Raw genomic sequence first — 20,488 nt, forward strand, 5'->3', positions numbered from 1 at the left:
AGTCATTCTTGAAAAAAAATGAAGAAAAAACTGATTTATTATAATATTTTGCGATAAAATACAAATATACCACTTTTCACGAAAATTTTAGAAAAACTATATCGGTTTGACATGGAATCGCTGTACCGATAGAAGATAAAGGAATGCGTTAGTTAGCTTAAAAATCCATTTCCACTTTTGAGCAAAGATCCAGTTCGTCAGCGGGAACATCGAAAGAACTGATATATGGGAATTCAATTTCCCGAATTTCCTCAATTTCCTTCACAACTTTCCGAAAATTTTCAATTTGGTTCAAATATGTGTTTCATTTGTATGAAATAAAAATCCAGTGAAATTAGGCTCGGAAATGTGGTGGTGACATTCCCATCAATTTTAGGGAATTCTTTTCTTCACGTTTCGTGTTTACATTTTTCCCCAATCCTCCCGCACACTTGTCAACGATACAATCAACTGTTACTATGCTAATTTTGAGAGCGCTGCCACTGAAGCATGAAGAGATATAAAATAAATAACACTTTAATCAGCTGTTTTTCAACAAATCAACTCCTAATCGTTGATTCACAATCTCTACAGAACGTCGTTGAAAAATATATCTTTCTAGCTCAGGCATTAGTCACTGTTGATAGCATGAAAACGATGAATCAAATGAAATGGTCAAAATTTCTTGAGACACTCGGGAATACCCATCCCGAAGTTTAATATAATTATCTATAATTCCAGCGACACATCTTCGCCGTCCAAGATCATGACATTGCTTTTCTGACATGTGAACAAGAGCTTCATTCCTACATATGGCTATGAATACCGTTGTGGGGAGGATATTTTTTTCTGTGTAATAATTACAGCCCCATCCATCGTCAATTTCGCTACCGTCGACGGGCCAAACTAAACCAAAAACATAGAAATGAATTGATTTTTGTTCATTTTGTTCATGAATCATATTAGGAATAACAAAAAAACAAAAAATAACAAAAAAGAAAAGAAGAACTTTGTTTGTCGGTATTTAAAAAGCTAATCTGCTTTACGGCTCTAATTCTTATTTTGAACCATTCTTCCATTCTATTCATGGCAATTCTAACTATGTGTATAGCCTGGGTAAAGGACGCGAGAACGATTCATATCATGGGATGCCTCTCTTCATTATCGTTCCACAACAAAACGGGACTTGGAGCCGGTTTTGTCGTACTTACTTTCTGCGAATGCTTGCTACCGTCGGTTCGCAAGCCTTGCATCGCTGGAAGATAGCGCATTCCGATGTCAAATTCAGATGAAACTGTATAATTCCAAAGAGCGAGAAAAAAGCGAGAAGAAAGGTGTGCGAGCAGGTTGTTCACCCAACATAATCGCGCTAATTGAAAGCGCAAAGTGCAACAGGTTGGTGTTATTCATTTCCATTTAGCCGGATTGTTTTTAATTGGATTGTTCGCTGAACTATTTTTTGAAGATGGTATACAAATTAAATTTGGGATTCACAAACATTCTCTGGAACTATACGGTGGGTGCAATAGGACATTCCATCCGAGCTCCCGTAGCTTCTGGCGGGTCATCAAAGATGTGTGAGGCCGAGCGTTGTCCTGGTGAAAAACAACATCATTCCTATTGATCATTTCTAGCCGCTTCTGGTCAATCGCCTGCTTCAAACGGTCAAGCTGCTCACAGTAGGGAACCGAGTTGAGGGTCTGGCCATAGTTGAGCAGCTGATAGTGGATGATTCCCTCCAAATTCCACCAAACACACAGCAAAACCTTCCTGGCCGTCAATCCGGGCTTGGCGATGGTTTGGGCCGACTCACCGCGCTTCGACCACGACTTTTTTTGCTTTAGGTTGTCGTACGTGATCCACTTTTCATCACCTGTCACCATTTTCTTCAAAAATGGGTCGAGTTCGTTCCGTTTCAGCAGCGCATCGCAGGCGTTGATTCGATCTAAAAGATTTTTTTGCGTAAACTCGTGTGGCACCCATACATCCAGTTTTATTTTGGAATCCAATCTTCTGCAAATGGTTCCAAACGGTTTTATGGTCTATACCCAGTTCCTGGCCAATCGAGCGAATGCTCACATGCCGGTCTACTTGGATGATTTCAACGATTTTATCGGTTTCCACGACGATTGGCCTACCAGTACGGGGTGTATCTTCGACAGCCATTACACCAGAACGAAATCGATCAAACCAACGCTGTACTGTACGAATCACTGTAACGATAAATCCATAAACTACACGATTTTTTTCGGCCGCCTTCGTTGCATTTTTACCTCGCAGATAGAAAAAAGGTAAAATATGACGAATTTCTTGCTTGGTTGACTCCATCTTTGACGCGCTATAACTTGAGACTGAAAATGACAATCACAACACTATCACTTGTAGCACAGATTGTCGTCTTTAAATAGCCGTATAGTATGACCCGATGCGATAAATACAACACAAGATATGTTTAAGTGTTGCCATATATTGACAATATACGTATATACATTTCTTTTTCCCAACCCAATATATAGACCACATGTTCGGAAATCAGTGACGTGAATTTCTATCACTTTCTATCACTATTTACGCTAGCTACATAGCGTTTGACGGATTTCCTTACCTAGACCTTACCTAGTTAAGCAACTTGGCATACTTGGTTTTCTGAAAATTTATCTAGAATAACATATGGAAAAGGCTAAATATTTTTGATAATTTTTTTATATTTTTTTTCACTCGAAAATGGTAAGTCCTACAAAAAAGTGATCTATGGAAGAGTTTTAGAAAAATTTCAGAATTAAAAAAAAATACTGAAAAAATATTTTTTGAAATTCTACACAAAAAAAATCGATTTAAAAAAAATTAAAGTCGATTTTCTCAAAATGGTCATCTCAGATTTTGATGAAATGGCAGATAAATGGCAGATAAATATTTGCCCTACAACTCTTCCATACATCGCAACTTGTACATATTTGAGGCGAAAAAGTTTTTCTAACAAAAACTTTTTCAAGATTTGTTCTCGAAAATTTTCTATTTTTTTTTTTTTTTTTTGGGGTGCACAGTTATAGAAAAAATCAATAACAGGTAGAAATGGATTGATGGTGACCCTTGGATGCTAAAGTAAAACACAGTAAACAATGTCACACTTTTTCTTGTTGAATTCTGATGATTACGCAGAAACAAAATAATTTTATTTTTTTACCCGTAATTTATATTTATAAAAACAAAATAAAAACTGTACTTTAGCCTACAAGGGTCACCATAATTTCATTTCTCTTTTTTCCATTTTTTTCTTATGTTATTGCTTTTTTCTAAGGCTGTACAAAAAAAAATTAAAATTTTCATTAAAAAATCTAGAAAAAGTTTTTGTTAGGAAAACTTTCTTGCCCCTTATATCTACAATCTATCTACCATTCCATCAATATCTGAGATGACCATTTTGAGAAAATCGACTTTTAGTTTTTGAAATCGATTTTTTTCAGTGTAGAATTTCAAAAAATATTTTTTCTGTATTTTTTCCTGAATATTCAATTATTTTCCTCAAACTCTTTCATAGATCACTTTTTGTAGGACTTACCATTTTCGAGTAAAAAAAATGAAAAAAAAATTATCAAAAATATTTAGCCCTTTCCATATGTTAGTCTAGAGAAATTTTCGGAAAACTAATTATGCCAAGTTGCTTAATTAGGTAAGGTCTTCACACCCAGAAAGTTTAATTAAGTTTTGAGAGGGTCATGCCAATCCCATAGATGAGTTGGTGCGAAATTCGTCGTTTACGAAGTACATAACCTTATATTAAGAATTACATAATATAAAATATTATACAGATAAAATCTCGAATTTTTCAACACTAGTAAATTTTGTCGGAAACGATATAATTCTGGATAGCCGTAATTTTAAACCCAACTAGTCAAGTCACACATCCGAAGATGAACAATCAGATGAAATTTCATCGCGTGATAAACGAAACGGTAAAATGTAAGAAATCATTAGCAGCTCTGTAAAAGCATTTTCCATTTCTGACTCTGTCCATCTATTACAATGGTTTGCATTGTTCCGAGACACGTTATTCCACAACATTAAAATTCACTTCGTTACTTCCTTTCTTTATGGGTCAATTGATGATGTGTCGATTTCTGCGAAGGCGAGGTTCAACAAAACTCTATACAAGTCATTGATTTAAACAGATTGTTTTTCCGAAAAAAAGGTTTAAAAAATATTCATGGCAAGTATGTCGCAACGTACCCTAGACTACTTTTTGCGATGCTTGGAAGTAAACTAATTCAAATATTTGCGCACAATCTCCATTTTCAAGATCAATCTTTTTTTTTTGTTTACTGTATTCAGTTTTCAAACAACTGGCACTCGACACCAAATCGAATCAAGCTTGATCCCGTGCTGCTTTTGCAGCGCATCTATCGTCTAGGATGTTTATCATAAGCCGCATAAGCAACAGACAACGGTATTATTTTCTAATTGAAACGTTTCTTTGTTTGTAATTCATCCCACCGAACTTCCCTCTGCTCCTCTGAGTTTTCCATTTCATCCATCCATCTTCTCGTGATCAAAAATCAGCAAAGTGTGCAATTTTTTTTCGCTTAGGTTTGATGGGACACATACCTCCATGATCCACCACTGATCCTCGCCACGTATCTGTGGCCACAGTGTCCAATGATTCTATTTTTTCAAGTTCATGGGTATGTGGTGGCCACTAGCACAAACAGCGCGCCTATATCATCTGTGGATGGGTTCGCTTCATCCGTTCGATTTAGTCTCCATCGAGACATCAACCTCAGCGGAACAGACGTGAGTGTAGTGAAAGGAATTCGAAAATAGACGCACGAGTGTGAAAATAAAATGTGAAACTCCGATCAATCAGAATTATAGGAGAAATTTTGTGTCAACAACGATCAGTGATAAGAAACAGCATGGTCACTCGAGTGAAATATTGGCTTGTTATTTCAGTGACAACACTGTTGTGCATTGGGTCCGGAGATTCATTCTTTCTGTTTCTGAAAACATTGGCCCAAATCGGACGGGAAGACTTCGAACGAAACAGTTATGCGCAACCTACTTACGGCAGCAGTAAGGCGACAGTTACGATCGAGGGTTGACACATTGTGCGCTAATTTATTCTTTTGCTCGTTTATTTCGCCGCCAAAAATTAAGACACGCAGTCGGAAGAGGTTCCCGAGTATGATTTCATCATTGTTGGTGCTGGCCCCGCTGGATGCGTGCTGGCCAATAGGCTGTCCGAAAACGCAAGATGGAAAGTACTGCTGCTCGAGGCTGGCCCTGGAGAGAATGAATTGAACAACATTCCCATACTGACCACATTCCTTCAGGACTCTAGCTACAACTGGGGGGATGTGGCTGAGGCACAAGATGGATCCTGTTGGGGTGGGTATCAAAATCAATGCTATATCCATATTGTTAATTTTCATAAACGATATTAGTGCACCATGATGATGCATTCCGACTGTCCTAAGTACGGGAATTTATTGAGCCAGCAAATATGCCGCAGAATATTTTTTCTCAATTAATGCATTCTCAAGAATTAATTTTTTTTTTTTAATCTATCAAGCAGAATCTATCATTGAATAGAATGTCGTTTTCTTAAAGCTAGTAATTATTATTAGTACTGTTGGCTAAAACTCCAATTGTGTTGTGTGTTGTGTGAATGATTTATAATATTTGGTGATTTTTTCTTAGTTTGAATTATCCGGATCCCATTGTATTGGGACCCAGATGATTCTCACATATTGCACGTCATTCCTAATAGCTTTGAGATAATAATTATAATATAGATAATATTTCCAAATTTCGATTTTTTTAGAATTTTGAGAATTTTGAGTTTAGTTCATATTTAACTCTTTGTGGTCGCTTATCTGCTTTCAGCCACCATACCTTTTTTAGAGTTCTGGTCGTTTGTCTGCTCTCAGCCACCACAACAAGAAACCATGCTAATCTTATATTTTACTCAACCATGTATCAGTTTATGCTTTTCCTAAACGAAGCTTGATGTCTTGTGAACCTGTTCACGAATCAATACGGTGTTCCTATGAGTAATAGATAGCGGTACTCAGTATCAAACAAAGTAGTCACACACACAAGACAACGCACAGTGCGTTGAATGCATAGGAATGTGGGACAAAAATCATAACAGTAGAATTTAGCCATTGTAACACTTTGGTGTGATAGAAAAGATTGTTCATATGTATCAGAACTACTGTTTGCATAAATGTCCCATGTTATTTTAATAATCGCGTAAGTGTCTCAAGCGATAAAATCTTTGTTCATCTGAAGTAGTTTTTTTTAAAGTAGAATAATTGTTTGCATATGTGTCTTATGTTATCTGAATAATCTCATGTAAAACAATCTTTGTTTGTTAGAAGTGAAAAGTGTTGATCGTTTCGGTTACACATTGCTGGCATTAATTACATATTTATTGCAAAAGTGTCTCATATCCAACGGATAATAAAAATATAATTATGTATTGATTATACTTCATATAATTTACTCTTGAAGACTGTTTCGATAGATTTCACACGAAGACGAATTAAAAAAAATATATGTTTTATACAAAACATTGCATTAAAATACATTGTTATGCTAATATATTAGGGTGGCAGCAAAAATGGTCATGTCAAATTTCAAAAAAAAAATTCCATGCATCCATTGCTTCCCTATAACACATATACGAGTATATAGTTCACAAAAAAAAAATGTTTATGTTTCATAATCTTGCATGTATATTTGCTTTTCCAAGGAAAAATAATTCCGACCAGTACGATACCCATGCCTAAATTTAATACCACCGCGAAGGGTTAAATATGTTCGTATGTGTTTTTTGATATTTGTGATTCTTTTTCAGAAAATATTGCGTGGTACGAAAAAATCTAATAAATTTGAAATCGATTTTCCTAAAATCTATTATTGTACAGGGTCTTTCAGATTAAACGCTCACGCAATAAATTTCAATAACTTCTACAAAAGTGAACCGATTTATATTTTAAAAAAACGAAAATAAAGCTTATTTCAGGACATTTTCGATGTGACCACCCATTTTTTCAATAACGCGTTTTAAACGGTGAACAAAATTCTTCATGCACATTTCTAACATTACGACTTCGATGCTGTTGAAAATCCGAGTTATTTATTCTCTAAGTTCCTCCAAATTTTGTGGCTTATTAACATAGCAACGGTCCTTCACGTACCCCCAGAGGACAAAGGTACCATAAGAGGACAAAGTTTCATTAAAGCTTCGGTTGCTCGAGTAATAGGATTTCACTAAAAATAACCGTTCTTGTAAATTGTACATCTTGACACTAAAAACCATCCGATCAGACTGAACGAGTAGCCGAATATTATCGTCCCGAAGGGGGGAATGCAGTTTTACCATCGACGGAGCGAAAAAAAAATATAAGGAGCTATTCGATTTTTTTGCGTGACCGTTTAATCTGAAAAACCCTGTAGACTGAATCTGCATCTTCCAATTCACAAGCGCAAATCTCTGTTATTGAACAGGTATGACAAAGGTTTGGATAGCACTCGTTTCATTATGTTCTTCCTCAAATTATCTGGAAAATTCTTCAATATTCCGGGCATTCCATCAAGTGATCAATGTTTGAAATGCATTGCGAATTAGTTTCCAGATCCATAAATAGTTGTATTGCATGGGAACTTCAATAATAGACTACATGTACCGAAAGTGATGAAAGATAACACAATTTTATCTTGGAGAAATATAAATTATAAAACACCCACAGCAGTAAAATTATTGATCCACTATCTGCTAGAGAAGGGGTTTGCAGTTTTTTGTTATGGCAGAGCACATTTTATGGCAAAAACATTTGACGAAGCACCTGCATTTTTTTATCAACCAAACAAATTCTAATTGCATTTACATTACCCAACTGAGAACAACTCTATTTCGGTTGCGCGTCGCAGTTACACGACATCTGACCCGGAGTAAACAAGATAAGTGACTATATGTCCAGTGATAATGAATCAAAAAAAATATTTTTTTTTTCAAGTGAGAGTATTTGCTATAACATCGCGGAGCACAATTTTCCCACGGAGCACCATTTGAAAACCCCTGTGTTAGAGAATTCAGATATCCCACTTCTCGACTTGTCAAATTGACTCTTACGTAGACCTGGACCTAAAAAATAGAGTTCAGTTTGTGCTCAAATATGAGGCAGCTTAGAAGTTGAAAACAATCATCCTTCCCTACCAATGAAAGCCTGATCTCTCACCGTGTATGTGGGTTTCTTCCAGAATACAGAATTCAGTGAGGAAGTTCGACGGTTTGGAAAAATTTGAAGAGTACTCAAGATGGGCGGAATGTTCATACATTCTTGAAAATGTAAAACACATTCCATTTATTTCTGAAATAAAAATAAAAGTATTTCTGAATGAATTTTCAAAAAAATATTTGTTCAACGTGTCCACGTGGACATTATCTGTACCCCTACGCCTCTCACCTTGAGCAAGCGTGGACATTTTCGTACCTTGGGTTTCTTTTTTCATTGTTTTGGAAGGGTCGAGTCCTAAGCGACTTCTTCATCCAAAGGAACGTTTTTTACACATCAAATATAGAAATCTCAGAAATGTTTTTTTTCGTTTTTGAGATATATTCCTCATTCTTATGATGATTTCGAAAGATTTTTTTATCAAAATTTGTACAATTACTTATTTCTTTCAAATAAAAAAAAGAGTGGACTTCCTAGGTAAATTGGGTTCGAAACGTCCATGAGATGACGCAAATTTTAAAAATCTATTTTGATGTGTCGATAAAAACGAGACACTTGCTTTTTATATGATTTCTAGACAGATCAGACTTTTTGAGTTTGAAAAAATGGCAACATTTTTGATTGCGTAAAATATATATTTTTAAAAAACCTAAAAAAATCCTTTTATCTAAAATATTAAAATCTCGGGAACGCTTATTTTTTCCTATTTCAAAATACATCATATCATCTAAGAAGGGAAAAAAGCGTTCCTAAGATGTTGATATTTTATGTAAAAAAAAGTCTCAGATTTTTAAAAATGTAATATCGAGGTAGGATCTTTTAGATCTCGACATCTCAGAAACTGCAAAAAAACGAACATTTTTAAACTTTTCGCCTAACACGCCGACACCTCAGGTCATATACAGACCCCGTTCGATTTTGGCACGTTTCGTTTTTGGCAAATGTACGGTATTCTTATCTTTATTCAAGTAATTGTTGTTTGCATTTTCAAATAATGCAAACTATATCTCAATTAATGATGAACAACATTGTATTCGGAAATATTTCGTCACAAGTTTATTCATCCAAGTACATCTCCAGCGCAGCATTACGAATCTTTCTGAGGTGCAGGATATCAGCCATCTCAAAGTGCTTGTCCTCAGCCCATTCGATCACCCGGGCCAGTTCTTGAGCGACTTGGTGGGTTCGGGTCAATGCTGAACCTGGAAGTACGATGTCCACCAAAATCGAATCTTCGTCTCCTTGTTTTTCCAAGAAATGTTCGTCATCTCCTTCTTCCTCTATGCCGTCGCAGCCTTATCATCCTTATTCAGTACCAGAGCCATAATTCTCGCGTCTGAGTATTCATCAAAGCAAAATCGGGGTATTGCCGATGTCCATCTGGAAATACGCAAAGGAACGTCATCTTCGTGCAGCAGTTCCAACTATCCAGCCTAAATTTTTCCAAGATCGTTGAATCACTGTTTCGGATGCATCCATCCATGCTTCATGCAGCCAAAAAGAATCGTTGATTTGCGCCGGCTTTAAGGTTGATTTTCTTAAACCGTTGCTTAAAGTAAGACTCATTGGCGATTTCAAGATATAATTCGTCTCGGTATCTTATTTTGGTAATTTGAATGACCTGTTGGTCCATGTCCTGTATCAAGCCGTCATCCGAAATAAGTTCATGTTGAAAATGATGGGCCGGACAATACTACTAGAAAATTTTCGTATATTTGGTACGAAAGACTCGTGAAAACACTTCTGAAAAATGTCGCGAATCGTCCATGCATTTTTCAAAGCGGCGTATTCAACAGGAATTTGAACGTTTTTGGAAGCCCTATGGGTTCTTTTTCCAATTATAAACATCGGTAATTTTTAGATCGACCAATAAATTGAATAATTTATTCAAACACTTCTGATATACAACAAATTGTTCATTGTTATTTCGAGGAAATTGCTAACTTTGCCGTCAACGCGACTTATAAGCCGGCGCACACATCAAAAAAACGTAATTTAATTTCTGTCTGCACTTTGTCCTGTTTGAAGTCCCGATTGGGTTGTTGCTCGGGTATGACTTATAACCAGCTTTCAGTTTTCTGGCCAAATTGTAATCTAAGGTGTTGGTATTAGCCTTGATCTGCCGGATAACCTTCAACCGTGGTTCACGAAACATGACAACTAGCTTCTTACTCTTGTTTTGGATTTTCCCTCGACCAAGCGCGAACGACAGGGATGCCGAGCCACGCGAAAAGGCATTGTAACAAAAAAAAGATACAGTTTCTGAAGATTATTTTTCTACGCCCGTAGCATGTTTTTCGTATCGTATACTACTTGAGCTGAAAAGTTCCGAGATTTTTAATGAAAACGAAAAGTCTTCGAAAAATGCCTCAGTGCCACTCTGCAGACTGCCTATTGGACTCAGAAGTGTTGTAATGGATTCACGTCTCATCCATTGTCCCGAAACTTCGAAAGAAGTTCACTCGATTACGCTTCAACAAGGCCAAGCCGGCTATTGAATCATCAACGCGCCGTTGTTTTTGGTCAACGGTCAGCAAACACGGCACCCTTCGCGCGGATAGCTTTTGTCCAAAATGTCGTGCAAAATGTATCCCACTAGTTCTTTTGAACTCAACAAACTCGCGTAACTTCACTTTACGATCGTTCAAAACGAGTCGACGTACTTGTTTTACGATTTAAGGTGCTTGTACGGCCCATTCCAAATTCACTAATGCACCGATGAACTGTTGTTCTCGAAGGAGCAGAAGAGAAATAACATTTCGTCAACCACTGCATTGATTGTTCAGGAGTTTTTCCGATCAAAAAACAATGTTAGATCTAAATACGATATTCCTCTTTTTCCATTTTCTATACGAATGCTCAGGTAGGGACACCTAAACATCTGTAGTTTATGAACAAATAAACGAAACGTCATGAAACTTCACACATAAGCTAGTGACAGATGAACCTCTCGAAATGAATCTTGTTCATTTTTAGTGGGCCATCTTTTGAAGAATCCCGGAACTTTTCAGCCCATGTATTTAGTATTCTATGAATAGTCACATTTGGATAATGTAGCGCAAATTTGTTGCATATTTTGCATATTTTTCCATTATGCTTTGTCAAGAAAACCGGTTTGAGAGTATTTACCATGAGTACATTATGTAAAAGTATATTTTCAAGGATTATTGGCAACCCTTTAGAATTGACCAATCAGCAGCTGAAATGGTAGTGCTAAAGGCAGCAGCTAAAAGGGTTGTGCTAGAGGATAAGACTAATCATTGTCTCGCTGAGTATTTATCTTTTGCGATTAGCTTTTCCAGCAGTTGCTTTTAGTTTTCTGTTATTGTTATCATATATCTGGCAACGATGTTCTGTGTTTCCGTTTCTAGCCTAAGATTACCGCATAAAGGCATATGGTGTAAAATGAAAATCTAAAAACGGAACATGTATCCAATAACGAACGATTTCAAACGCTTATAACTTGACTATTATAAATATTATTTCTAAAATATCTAAAGGGTGTGTCACATCAAATTGCATCACGGAAAAAACGCTGTAGAAATTAAATTTTTAGGAATTATATCTTCAGCTTTCGCTTATAATCAGATAAGAGTGTATAGATCACGTTGGCCATGCTTCACTGTCAATTTTTCGTAAATTTGGAAAAATGTCGTCGAACGAAAAAGAGCGTCGTGAATTAATCCTGTGCACTCATTTCGAGAATCCGGAGTTGTCACATCGGGACATCGGTAAGATGCTGGGAATCGTCCAATCCACGGTCAGCAGAGTACTAAAACGATACTTCGAGAACCTAACCATCGACCGGAAGGTGAAGAACGGCAAAAATGGATGCTACGTCAGTGAAAAAGATTACAAGCGCGTAGTTAAGCAGTTTAGACGTGATCCGAGAAGTTCGGTCCGGGATGTCGCCAATAAGCTGAATTTGTCAAGTTCATTCGTCCAGCGGACCAAGCAGCGGGAGGGCCTGCGTACATACAAGGTTCAGAAGGCTCCTAACCGCGACGAAAGGCAAAACATGGTAGGGAAGACGCGAGCCCGGAAGCTGTACACCGAAATGCTGACGAAGCCGCATTGCCTGGTAATGGACGACGAAACCTACGTCAAAGCGGACTTTCGTCAGCTGCCGGGCCTGTTGTTCTTCTCCGCAGAGGACAAATTCAGCGTTCCGGAGGAGATTCGCAAGCAGAAACTATCCAAGTTTGCCAAAAAGTACATGGTGTGGCAAGCGATCTGCTCTTGCGGAAAGCGGAGCGCCCCCTTCGTGATGACCGGCACGGTAAACGGGCAGGTTTACCTTAAGGAGTGCCTACAGAAGCGCTTACTACCACTATTGAAGCAGCACGAGGGCCCGACCATCTTCTGGCCGGATCTCGCTTCGTGCCACTATTCAAAGGACGTGTTGGAGTGGTACGAAGCCAACGGGGTCACCTTCGTGCCAAAGGAAATGAACCCGCCCAACGCGCCGGAGCTTCGCCCAATAGAGAAATATTGGGCGATTATGAAGCAGGCCCTCCGGAAGAACCCAAAAGTTGTCAAATCGGAGGCGGACTTCAAGAGAAAATGGATTTCTGTTCAAAAAAAACTACAACCTGACGTTGTACAGAACCTTATGGACGGGGTAAAGAGGAAGGTGCGAGCATACGGGCTTGGGCTCGAAGTATGAATAAAAAGAAAATGCCAAAAGTTGTTTAATAGTTTTTATTTTACTGTCTAAAATTTTCAAAAGGATCGGTCTACTGGGCGAATTTCTACAGAGTTTTTTCCGTGATGCAATTTGATGTGACACACCCTTTATATATATAAAAATGGATTTCTGTCTGTCTGTCTGTCTGTCTGATTCTTATGGACTCGGAAACTACTGAACCGATCAACATGAAAATTGGTATGTAGGGGTTTTTGGGGCCGGCGAAGGTTTTCGTGATAGTTTAAGCCCCCTCCCCCATCTCTAAGGAGGGGGGTGCCATACAAATTAAACACAATTTTCTACATTACTCGGGAATTAATAAAGCAAATGAAACGAAATTTGGCATATGGAGGTTTTAGGGTTCAATAAATGTTTTTACGGTGGTTAGACTATCCACCCCCCTCTCTAAGGGGGGGCTGCCATACAAATGAAACACAAATTTCTGCATTACTCGAGAATTAATCAAGCAAATGGAACCAAATTTTGCATGTAGAGGTTTTAGGATGCAATAAATGATTCTATCAAACTCTATCAAACAAATGAAACGAAATTCGGCATATGGAGGTTTTAAGGTGCAATTAATTATTCTATGGTAATTAACTCTCCACCTCCCTCTCTAAGGGGGATGGGGGGGAGGTCGGCAGCCATACAATGAAACACAAATTTCTGCATTACTCGAGAATTATTCAAGCAAATGAAACCAAATTAGGCACATTGAGGTTTTAGGATGCAGTAAATGTTTCTATGATGGTTAGACTCTACACTAGAGATGTGCCATCCGCTCATGAGCTGTTCCGAAGAATCGACTCTTTGAAGTGAGTTGACGCGGAACAGCTCGCAAAAAAAATCAAACAGCTCTTCAGCTCACTTTGATGATGATGAAGGAGAGAAAAGAGCTGTAGAATTGAAGAGAGTGTGTGAGCTGTAAGATTCAAATGAACTGACCGTCTCTCGCTCTTCGTGTTAAGACATCAGTTTAGTTTCATTTGTCCCTCGTCTTTTCAACTGTTATATTCGCGTTGACGGCATTGAGCTTTGTTTAGCAGTTTAGGGGGCGCCAAAAATAATAATTGGCTCTCAGGCAGAATGAACACGTTTTTAAAATTCAAATTATTAATGAAAATTAACTTCTGTGTATCAAATGAGTATTCTATTTCAATGAAAAACACTTTGTTTGCAGGCGGTGCAAAAATCTCATTAGATTTTTTTTTTTTTTGAAGAAAACTTTCTATTGTAATGTAAAGCCTCAGTAAAAATGTCGGAAATGTTGTACTCGCCGAGTCTGTTGTAAATAATAGTCTGGAATACGTGTTTGAAGTAATTAATAATATGGTGTGAAAAATTTCATTTGAATTTTAACATTTTCAAACTGGCTTCGTGGCTATCGAGTTTGGGACCCAAATTGAAAGTCGGCACTGACAACTGAGCTGAAGAGCTGTTCATAAAGAACAGCTCATTTAGATGAGCTGTTCTTTATGAACAGAGCTGTTCATCATGATGAGCTGATTTGCACACCTCTACTCTACACCCCTCTCTCTAAGGGGGGCTGCCATACAAATGAAACACAAATTTCTGCATTACTCGAGAATTAATAAAGCAAATGAAACCAAATTTGGCATGTGAAGGTTTTAGAGTGCAATAAATGTTTTTACGGTGATTAGACTATCCACCCCCTATCTAAGGGGTGGCTGCCATACAAATGAAACACAAATTTCTACATTACTTGGGAATTAATCAAGTAAATTAAACGAAATTTGGCATGTGAAGGTTTTAGAGTGCAATAAATGTTTTTACGGTGATTAGACTATCCACCCCCCTATCTAAGGGGTGGCTGCCATACAAATGAAACACAAATTTCTACATTACTTGGGAATTAATCAAGTAAATGAAACGAAATTTGACATATGGTTTTTTTGACATAATTTTGCATGTGGAGGTTTTATGGTGCAATAAACGATTCTATGGTGGTTTGATAATCCTCCCCCCTCTCTTAGGTGGGGCTGCCATTCAAATGAAAGACATATTTCTGCATAATTCGAAAACTAATCAAGCAAATGGAGCCAAATTTGTCATGCGACTGTTTTAGGGGACACGAAACATTTCCATGGTGAATAGACTCTCCTCTTCTCTCTCTGAGGGGGGGGGGGGGCAACGCTATTCGGTATGTGAGGGATTTTGGGTATGAGAAATGTTTCTATGATGGTATGACACCCCTCCCTCCTCTGGAATGGAGAGGGGGTCCCATAACAATATTACACATATTTCAACTGAAGAAAATTTCCAACCAAACATGACAATTGAAAATTTTAGGAAAACTCTGAAGTAAAAAGGGAAAATTCGGAAAATTTAATTTCCATATGTTCTACGCACGATGAAACGCAAACGCATCTTCTTCTATCTTTACCAATAACAAAGTATCGACGAATGTGTTGATAGGAGCAGAACTCGAGGAAGGAATTGTCCGATTTAGGGCTGTCTTAATTCTATCATATTTTCTGTATAAAACATTGATTTCGTGAAACGGAGAAACATGTTATTTACAAGTGGTTGAACAATCTTGAACGAGAATTGTGTCTGAAAATAATCTGATATTATAATGATGAGTTTTGTTAGAAATACTAGGAATTTTATAGTAAAAGGTAAATTCAATAGGGTCGATTAGAAGATCAATCAATGAACAGCTCTGCGATTGGACCCATGAACTTGCTCATAGTAAGAAATCGTGAATGGTTGAAGGTATTGATAACAAAAAACAAAGTTTGGGCGGGACGAAGTTTGCCGGGTCAGCTAGTTATATTTAAAAAATAAGAAAAGAAAATATTTCAACGCAAATATCGCAATTAAAAAAATATATTTTTGAAATAAACTATTGCATAATTGTATAAATTCGAGCAAAAACTCGAACGCGCTAAATCCCACATTTTGATTAGTCAAATTTGCGCTCTCCCAGTATTCGAGTGTCACACATCCAGTGTTTTAGTAATACTCTAGTCAGCGAGCCGTTCGCAGTGCATGTTAATGCTGAGAGTTGATTTAAGGGGGTATTCTAGAGTAGAAGCACGAATTTCTGACATTTTTTCGAGCTCGGAAAAAAATAAAACGAAGAATATGTTCACTATCCATTATATAATTATTTGTTTGTCTTTTTTTTAACAATAAAACAAAAACTAGACGGAAAAAAATATTCATAATAAGAATGGGAATAATTGTGCCATGGCGTACAGCCCTTCTGGTTATCTGAAACACAAAAAACACAAAACACAAAAATCGGACAGATTCTGAATCAGAAAAAATTCCGCTATCGCATGAACGTCGAACAAGTCAAAAACATATTTTTTTTGAAAAAATGACGGCCGTTTGAAGAGAAAAATTCTATTTTAAGCGTATTTTTCTACGTTTCCCGACTTTTAAAAATAGTAAAATTTAAAAAATGATAATTTTTACTGGTTCAAGCGATAGAGAGATGCATACAGATTGTATTCATATGAACTCGACCTAAATCGGTTCAGTAGAACTTAAGATATCGTGTACGCCAGTTTGAAAAAACTAGTTTCGAGAAAAACCCGTTTAAAGTTATTTGTTATAGCCGTATTAGATTAGATACCGCATCACAAAACTGGCTCTAACTCGATAAATAATGAGATTCCTGGGGTATATTTTTGAATGCCTAAACATCAGAAATACGAAGAAAAAATGTTTGATTTTTTTTTCAAATTCCTAGACTAGAATACTGCCTTAATGATTTGCAAGTTGTTTGCTCAGTGTATGCACTCATTCATCGGCAATTAAGTATTTGTTCTAAAAAGTTCATTCCTAAATATCTATGAGGACTGTTCGCGCCCGTGAAAAGGTTGATAATGGTAGTGGTAGTTAAACAACATTCTGTCAAATATGTACCAATTTTTTTTTATTTTAAATCGTCCCGCTGAACAGTCCCACAGCAGATTTTATTTTAAAATTTTTTGAAGTTGAATTTGAATTTTTGGTCGGAGATTTTTGATGATGTTGTCCATTCCAAATACCATTCGGAGGGTTAAAGAGTACTACATAGGCGTTATGAGACGATTGAGAGAGAAAATTCGTTGTTTTGTCAACAATTGTCTACATATGTTTGATAAAACTGCACCCAATTAGATTTATATGAGCATCGATAACCCAAAATAAACTGTGTAAATCATGTATGCCGTATAACACACTCATCGTTTTCTATTCCACAGGTATGATCGATCAACGGTGCAGCATCCCCCACGGGAAGGGTCTCGGTGGATCCACGTTGATCAACTACATGATGTACACCAGAGGTAATCGGGCCGATTATGACCGATGGGCGTCGCTGGGTAACCCCGGTTGGTCATACGACGAAGTCTTGCCGTATTTCATGAAGACTGAACGATCATCGCTGAGAGGATTGGAAAACTCTACGTACCACAATTACGATGGCATGCTAAGCGTGGAGTTCCCGGCGTTTCGGACACATTTGGCGCAAACGTTCGTTAAAGGTGCCCGCGAAATTGGTCACAAAAAAATAGATTACAACGGAAAATCCCAGCTCGGTGTTTCGTATGTACAATCGAATACCCTCAACGGCATGAGACAAACGGCCTATCGTGCGATGATAAAACCTGTTCTGGAGAACAGACCAAACTTGCACGTGAGACCGTACAGCAGAGTGACCAAGCTGTTGATAGATGCGAACACAAAGAGCGTTTATGGGGTAACGTACGCGAAGAATTTCAGAAACTTTGATGTCCATGCAAGCAAGGAAGTAATTGTTACAGCTGGGAGTATCAACACACCTCAATTACTGATGCTTTCCGGTATAGGGCCAGAAGAGCATTTGCGTAGTATAAAAATCCCAGTTGTTCAGAATCTTCCGGTTGGTGAAAACTTAATTGATAGTGTTGTTTTCAATGGGCTGACATTTATAATGAATGAAACGGGACAAGCTTTGCTAACAGACAGTCGGTTTCATTTGCACTCAATCGCCGACTACTTCCATGGTCATGGTCCACTTACTGTGCCGGGAGGCGTTGAAGCAATTAATTTTCTACAGACGAGCCATGGTGCACAGCAGCCTGGAGTTCCCGATATAGCGATAATTTTTTCAACCGGATCCCTAGTCTCTGATGGTGGTTTGGGACTCCGAAACGGGAAGCGTATAAAAACCAGTTTGTACAATAAGGTATACAAACCTTTGGAAAACCTCCGCAACGATCAGTGGACAGCATCTGTGGTGTTACTTCATCCGAAATCAGTGGGACAGCTCAGTCTACGGAGTGCAAACCCCTACAGTAGCCCAAAAATCCGCACAAACTATTTAACAGAAAAGGATGACGTCGAAACAATGCTCGAGGGAATTAAGGAAGCCGTCCGCATATCCAAATCGCCCTCGATGAAGCGTTACGACGCCCGGGTACTCGGAATTCCTCTTCCCAACTGTGAGCAATATCCCCTGAGCGACGACGACTATTGGCGGTGTGCAATTCGTACGCTCTCTAGTACCGCATATCAACAGCTGGGTACGTGCAAAATGGGACCGGCAGAAGATCCCACCGCCGTTGTATCAGCCGGCTTGCTAGTGCATGGCGTTGGAAAACTGCGAATAGCTGACGTTAGTGTTGTGCCCACCTCAATTTCCGGACAATCGGCCGCGGTTGCGTATATGATAGGCGAGAAAGCGGCAGATTTGATAAAAGCGCAGTGGAGTTAAAGATGAAATCGATATGAGAATGTAGTATGTACTAAGAATAAAATTATTTATTTCAAATTAATTATGGTTTATTTCATTTGTCTGGTGCATGTTACAAAGTTGCCAGTGTGGTATCTAAGAATTTGTTGTTGTAAAGAGACTTGAGAGTTTGATCGATAGAAACGATAAAGTTGATCATGCTTTTTTGAGAAAAAAAAATTATAAAAACTCCTAAAAGTTCAAAATTTTGTAAATAAAATATTATTATAAAAATATTTGTACTGAGTATCATAATATCGTGTATATCGCTTCTAATCGTCTCCGGTGGTTTATAACTCGAGAGTTTTTGACACTGTACTGAATACTCCGCGTTCTGAACTTCGCTGGCGAATGACGGATCTCTATAGTAGCATGTCCGATAAAGAACCTGAAAACCAGAGCAAAGGGTCCAGAGCCCCTAAGCAGGATGGTTGTAATAGTTATTGTTCATGGTCATTATGCAAAGAAAGAAATGGATGAACTCTTAATCACATCACTCACCACAGTGAATCCTAATTCTTAACAGCAATTATATTCAATCTTAATGTTATTTCTATTTTTAAATTTTATGACTGGACAATGGCCTATTGGAACTGATGGTCCCCACCTCTCATTTCTTCCATGCAATTGCGGGAGGTACTCAGTTCGCCATATCTTCCGAAAATCCTGCAACTTTTTTTAATTACTTGCCAGTGTTTCAGTCTATTCAGTGGAACCTTTGTATATTGTGGTTCGGAATGTTGCCGGAGTTCATGTATTTGAAATTAACAACATTGTTACCAATAATTCTTGGAATGTGGTATTTCGCAAAACGAACAGACCTTCAAAATCAGGGGCTTATGGTACTATTTAATAGGTTTCATTACCTGAGCAAATATTCAAGCTGCGATCTTTTCTCGCAAAAATTAACCTAGTTATATAAAGAGATTCAAACAGACTTGTGAGTGTGTGGTCGGCTATACGATGAGGTCCTTGACGAAATTAACTCTGGCCACTGGAAGTTGAACTCCCATGAACTATTCAACTAAAGTAGGTTTAACTGGGAAACAACGTTGACATTAATGTACCACAATACGGGTTAAACTACGACCTCCCAATGGTCAATACTCGAGACGTACCGACGCTAACAGCAGTTGTGTTTCAGCATGAAGCAATTTCATATGAAAATATTCTAAAATCAATCCGATGAATACGAAATAAAAATACAACTCATATTACATTTATGTTATACATTCTAGGGACATATCAATGGAGCGGTGAGCTTTGTGAGTCTAGTTCAGTTTTACTAAATACCTCCTATTCATCCTCATACGATGAACATGACGGATCAAAATGAATTCAGCATCCTTTATGTCCCTAGTAAGGTCTCTATTTTTAGCGGTTCTAGGAAGTCACAAATCATTCTCACTGCTGGAACAGTTGGAAGTTGGACCTCGATGGTAGTGGATAACCCTAGTTTTCCGGAAATATACCTTCTAAAACCGGTGAACAACTGTAAGCCCATTTCCTCAACCTGAATCAGCGTTTCTGTAACATGGAATCGAGTTCGCCATTCACTTTCCACTTTCTCGCTGTCTGTCTTCGGTCAGTGAATCAGTTACTAGGGGAAATTCTCAGCTAACATCGCTCCGTCGATGGTAACACTGCATTCCCCACTTCGGGACGATAATATTCGGCTACTCGTTCAGCTGCTCGGATGGTTTTTAGTATCAAGATGTACAATTTAATAGAACGTGTATTTTTATTGAAATCGTATTACTCGAGCTACTGAAACCTTAGTGAAACTTTGTCCTCTTATGGTAAGAATTTCAGCATTTCTCGTCGTCGTTTACTTCCTCTGGGATACGTGAAGGAACG

At 37.9% G+C, this 20,488-nt stretch overlaps 2 protein-coding genes across 2 annotated transcripts in view; one reads left to right on the forward strand and one right to left on the reverse strand.

Annotated features, from left to right (window-relative positions):
- LOC129780364 (flotillin-2) overlaps positions 1–20,488 on the reverse strand; it is a 384,914-nt gene that overhangs the window by 352,592 nt on the left and 11,834 nt on the right. The gene's annotated exons all lie outside the window — the stretch shown is intronic.
- LOC129780355 (glucose dehydrogenase [FAD, quinone]-like) lies at positions 4,711–18,674 on the forward strand. Its single transcript, XM_055788528.1, has 3 exons — positions 4,711–5,046; positions 5,131–5,361; positions 17,121–18,674. The coding sequence occupies exons 1-3, from the start codon at positions 4,890–4,892 to the stop codon at positions 18,611–18,613; spliced, it is 1,881 nt and encodes a 626-aa protein (XP_055644503.1). The 5' UTR covers positions 4,711–4,889; the 3' UTR covers positions 18,614–18,674.

This window comes from Toxorhynchites rutilus, chromosome 3 (assembly GCF_029784135.1).
Source record: "Toxorhynchites rutilus septentrionalis strain SRP chromosome 3, ASM2978413v1, whole genome shotgun sequence".
Lineage (NCBI taxonomy): Eukaryota > Metazoa > Arthropoda > Insecta > Diptera > Culicidae > Toxorhynchites > Toxorhynchites rutilus.

Bases quoted from the DNA above. Each gene is read 5' to 3' on its own strand.
- LOC129780355 (XM_055788528.1), top strand. From the start codon at position 4,890: ATGGTCACTCGAGTGAAATATTGGCTTGTTATTTCAGTGACAACACTG. The intron at 5,047-5,130 runs GTAAGGCGACAG...CCAAAAATTAAG, and splicing joins GCAACCTACTTACGGCAGCA to ACACGCAGTCGGAAGAGGTT. The intron at 5,362-17,120 runs GTGGGTATCAAA...TCTATTCCACAG, and splicing joins ACAAGATGGATCCTGTTGGG to GTATGATCGATCAACGGTGC.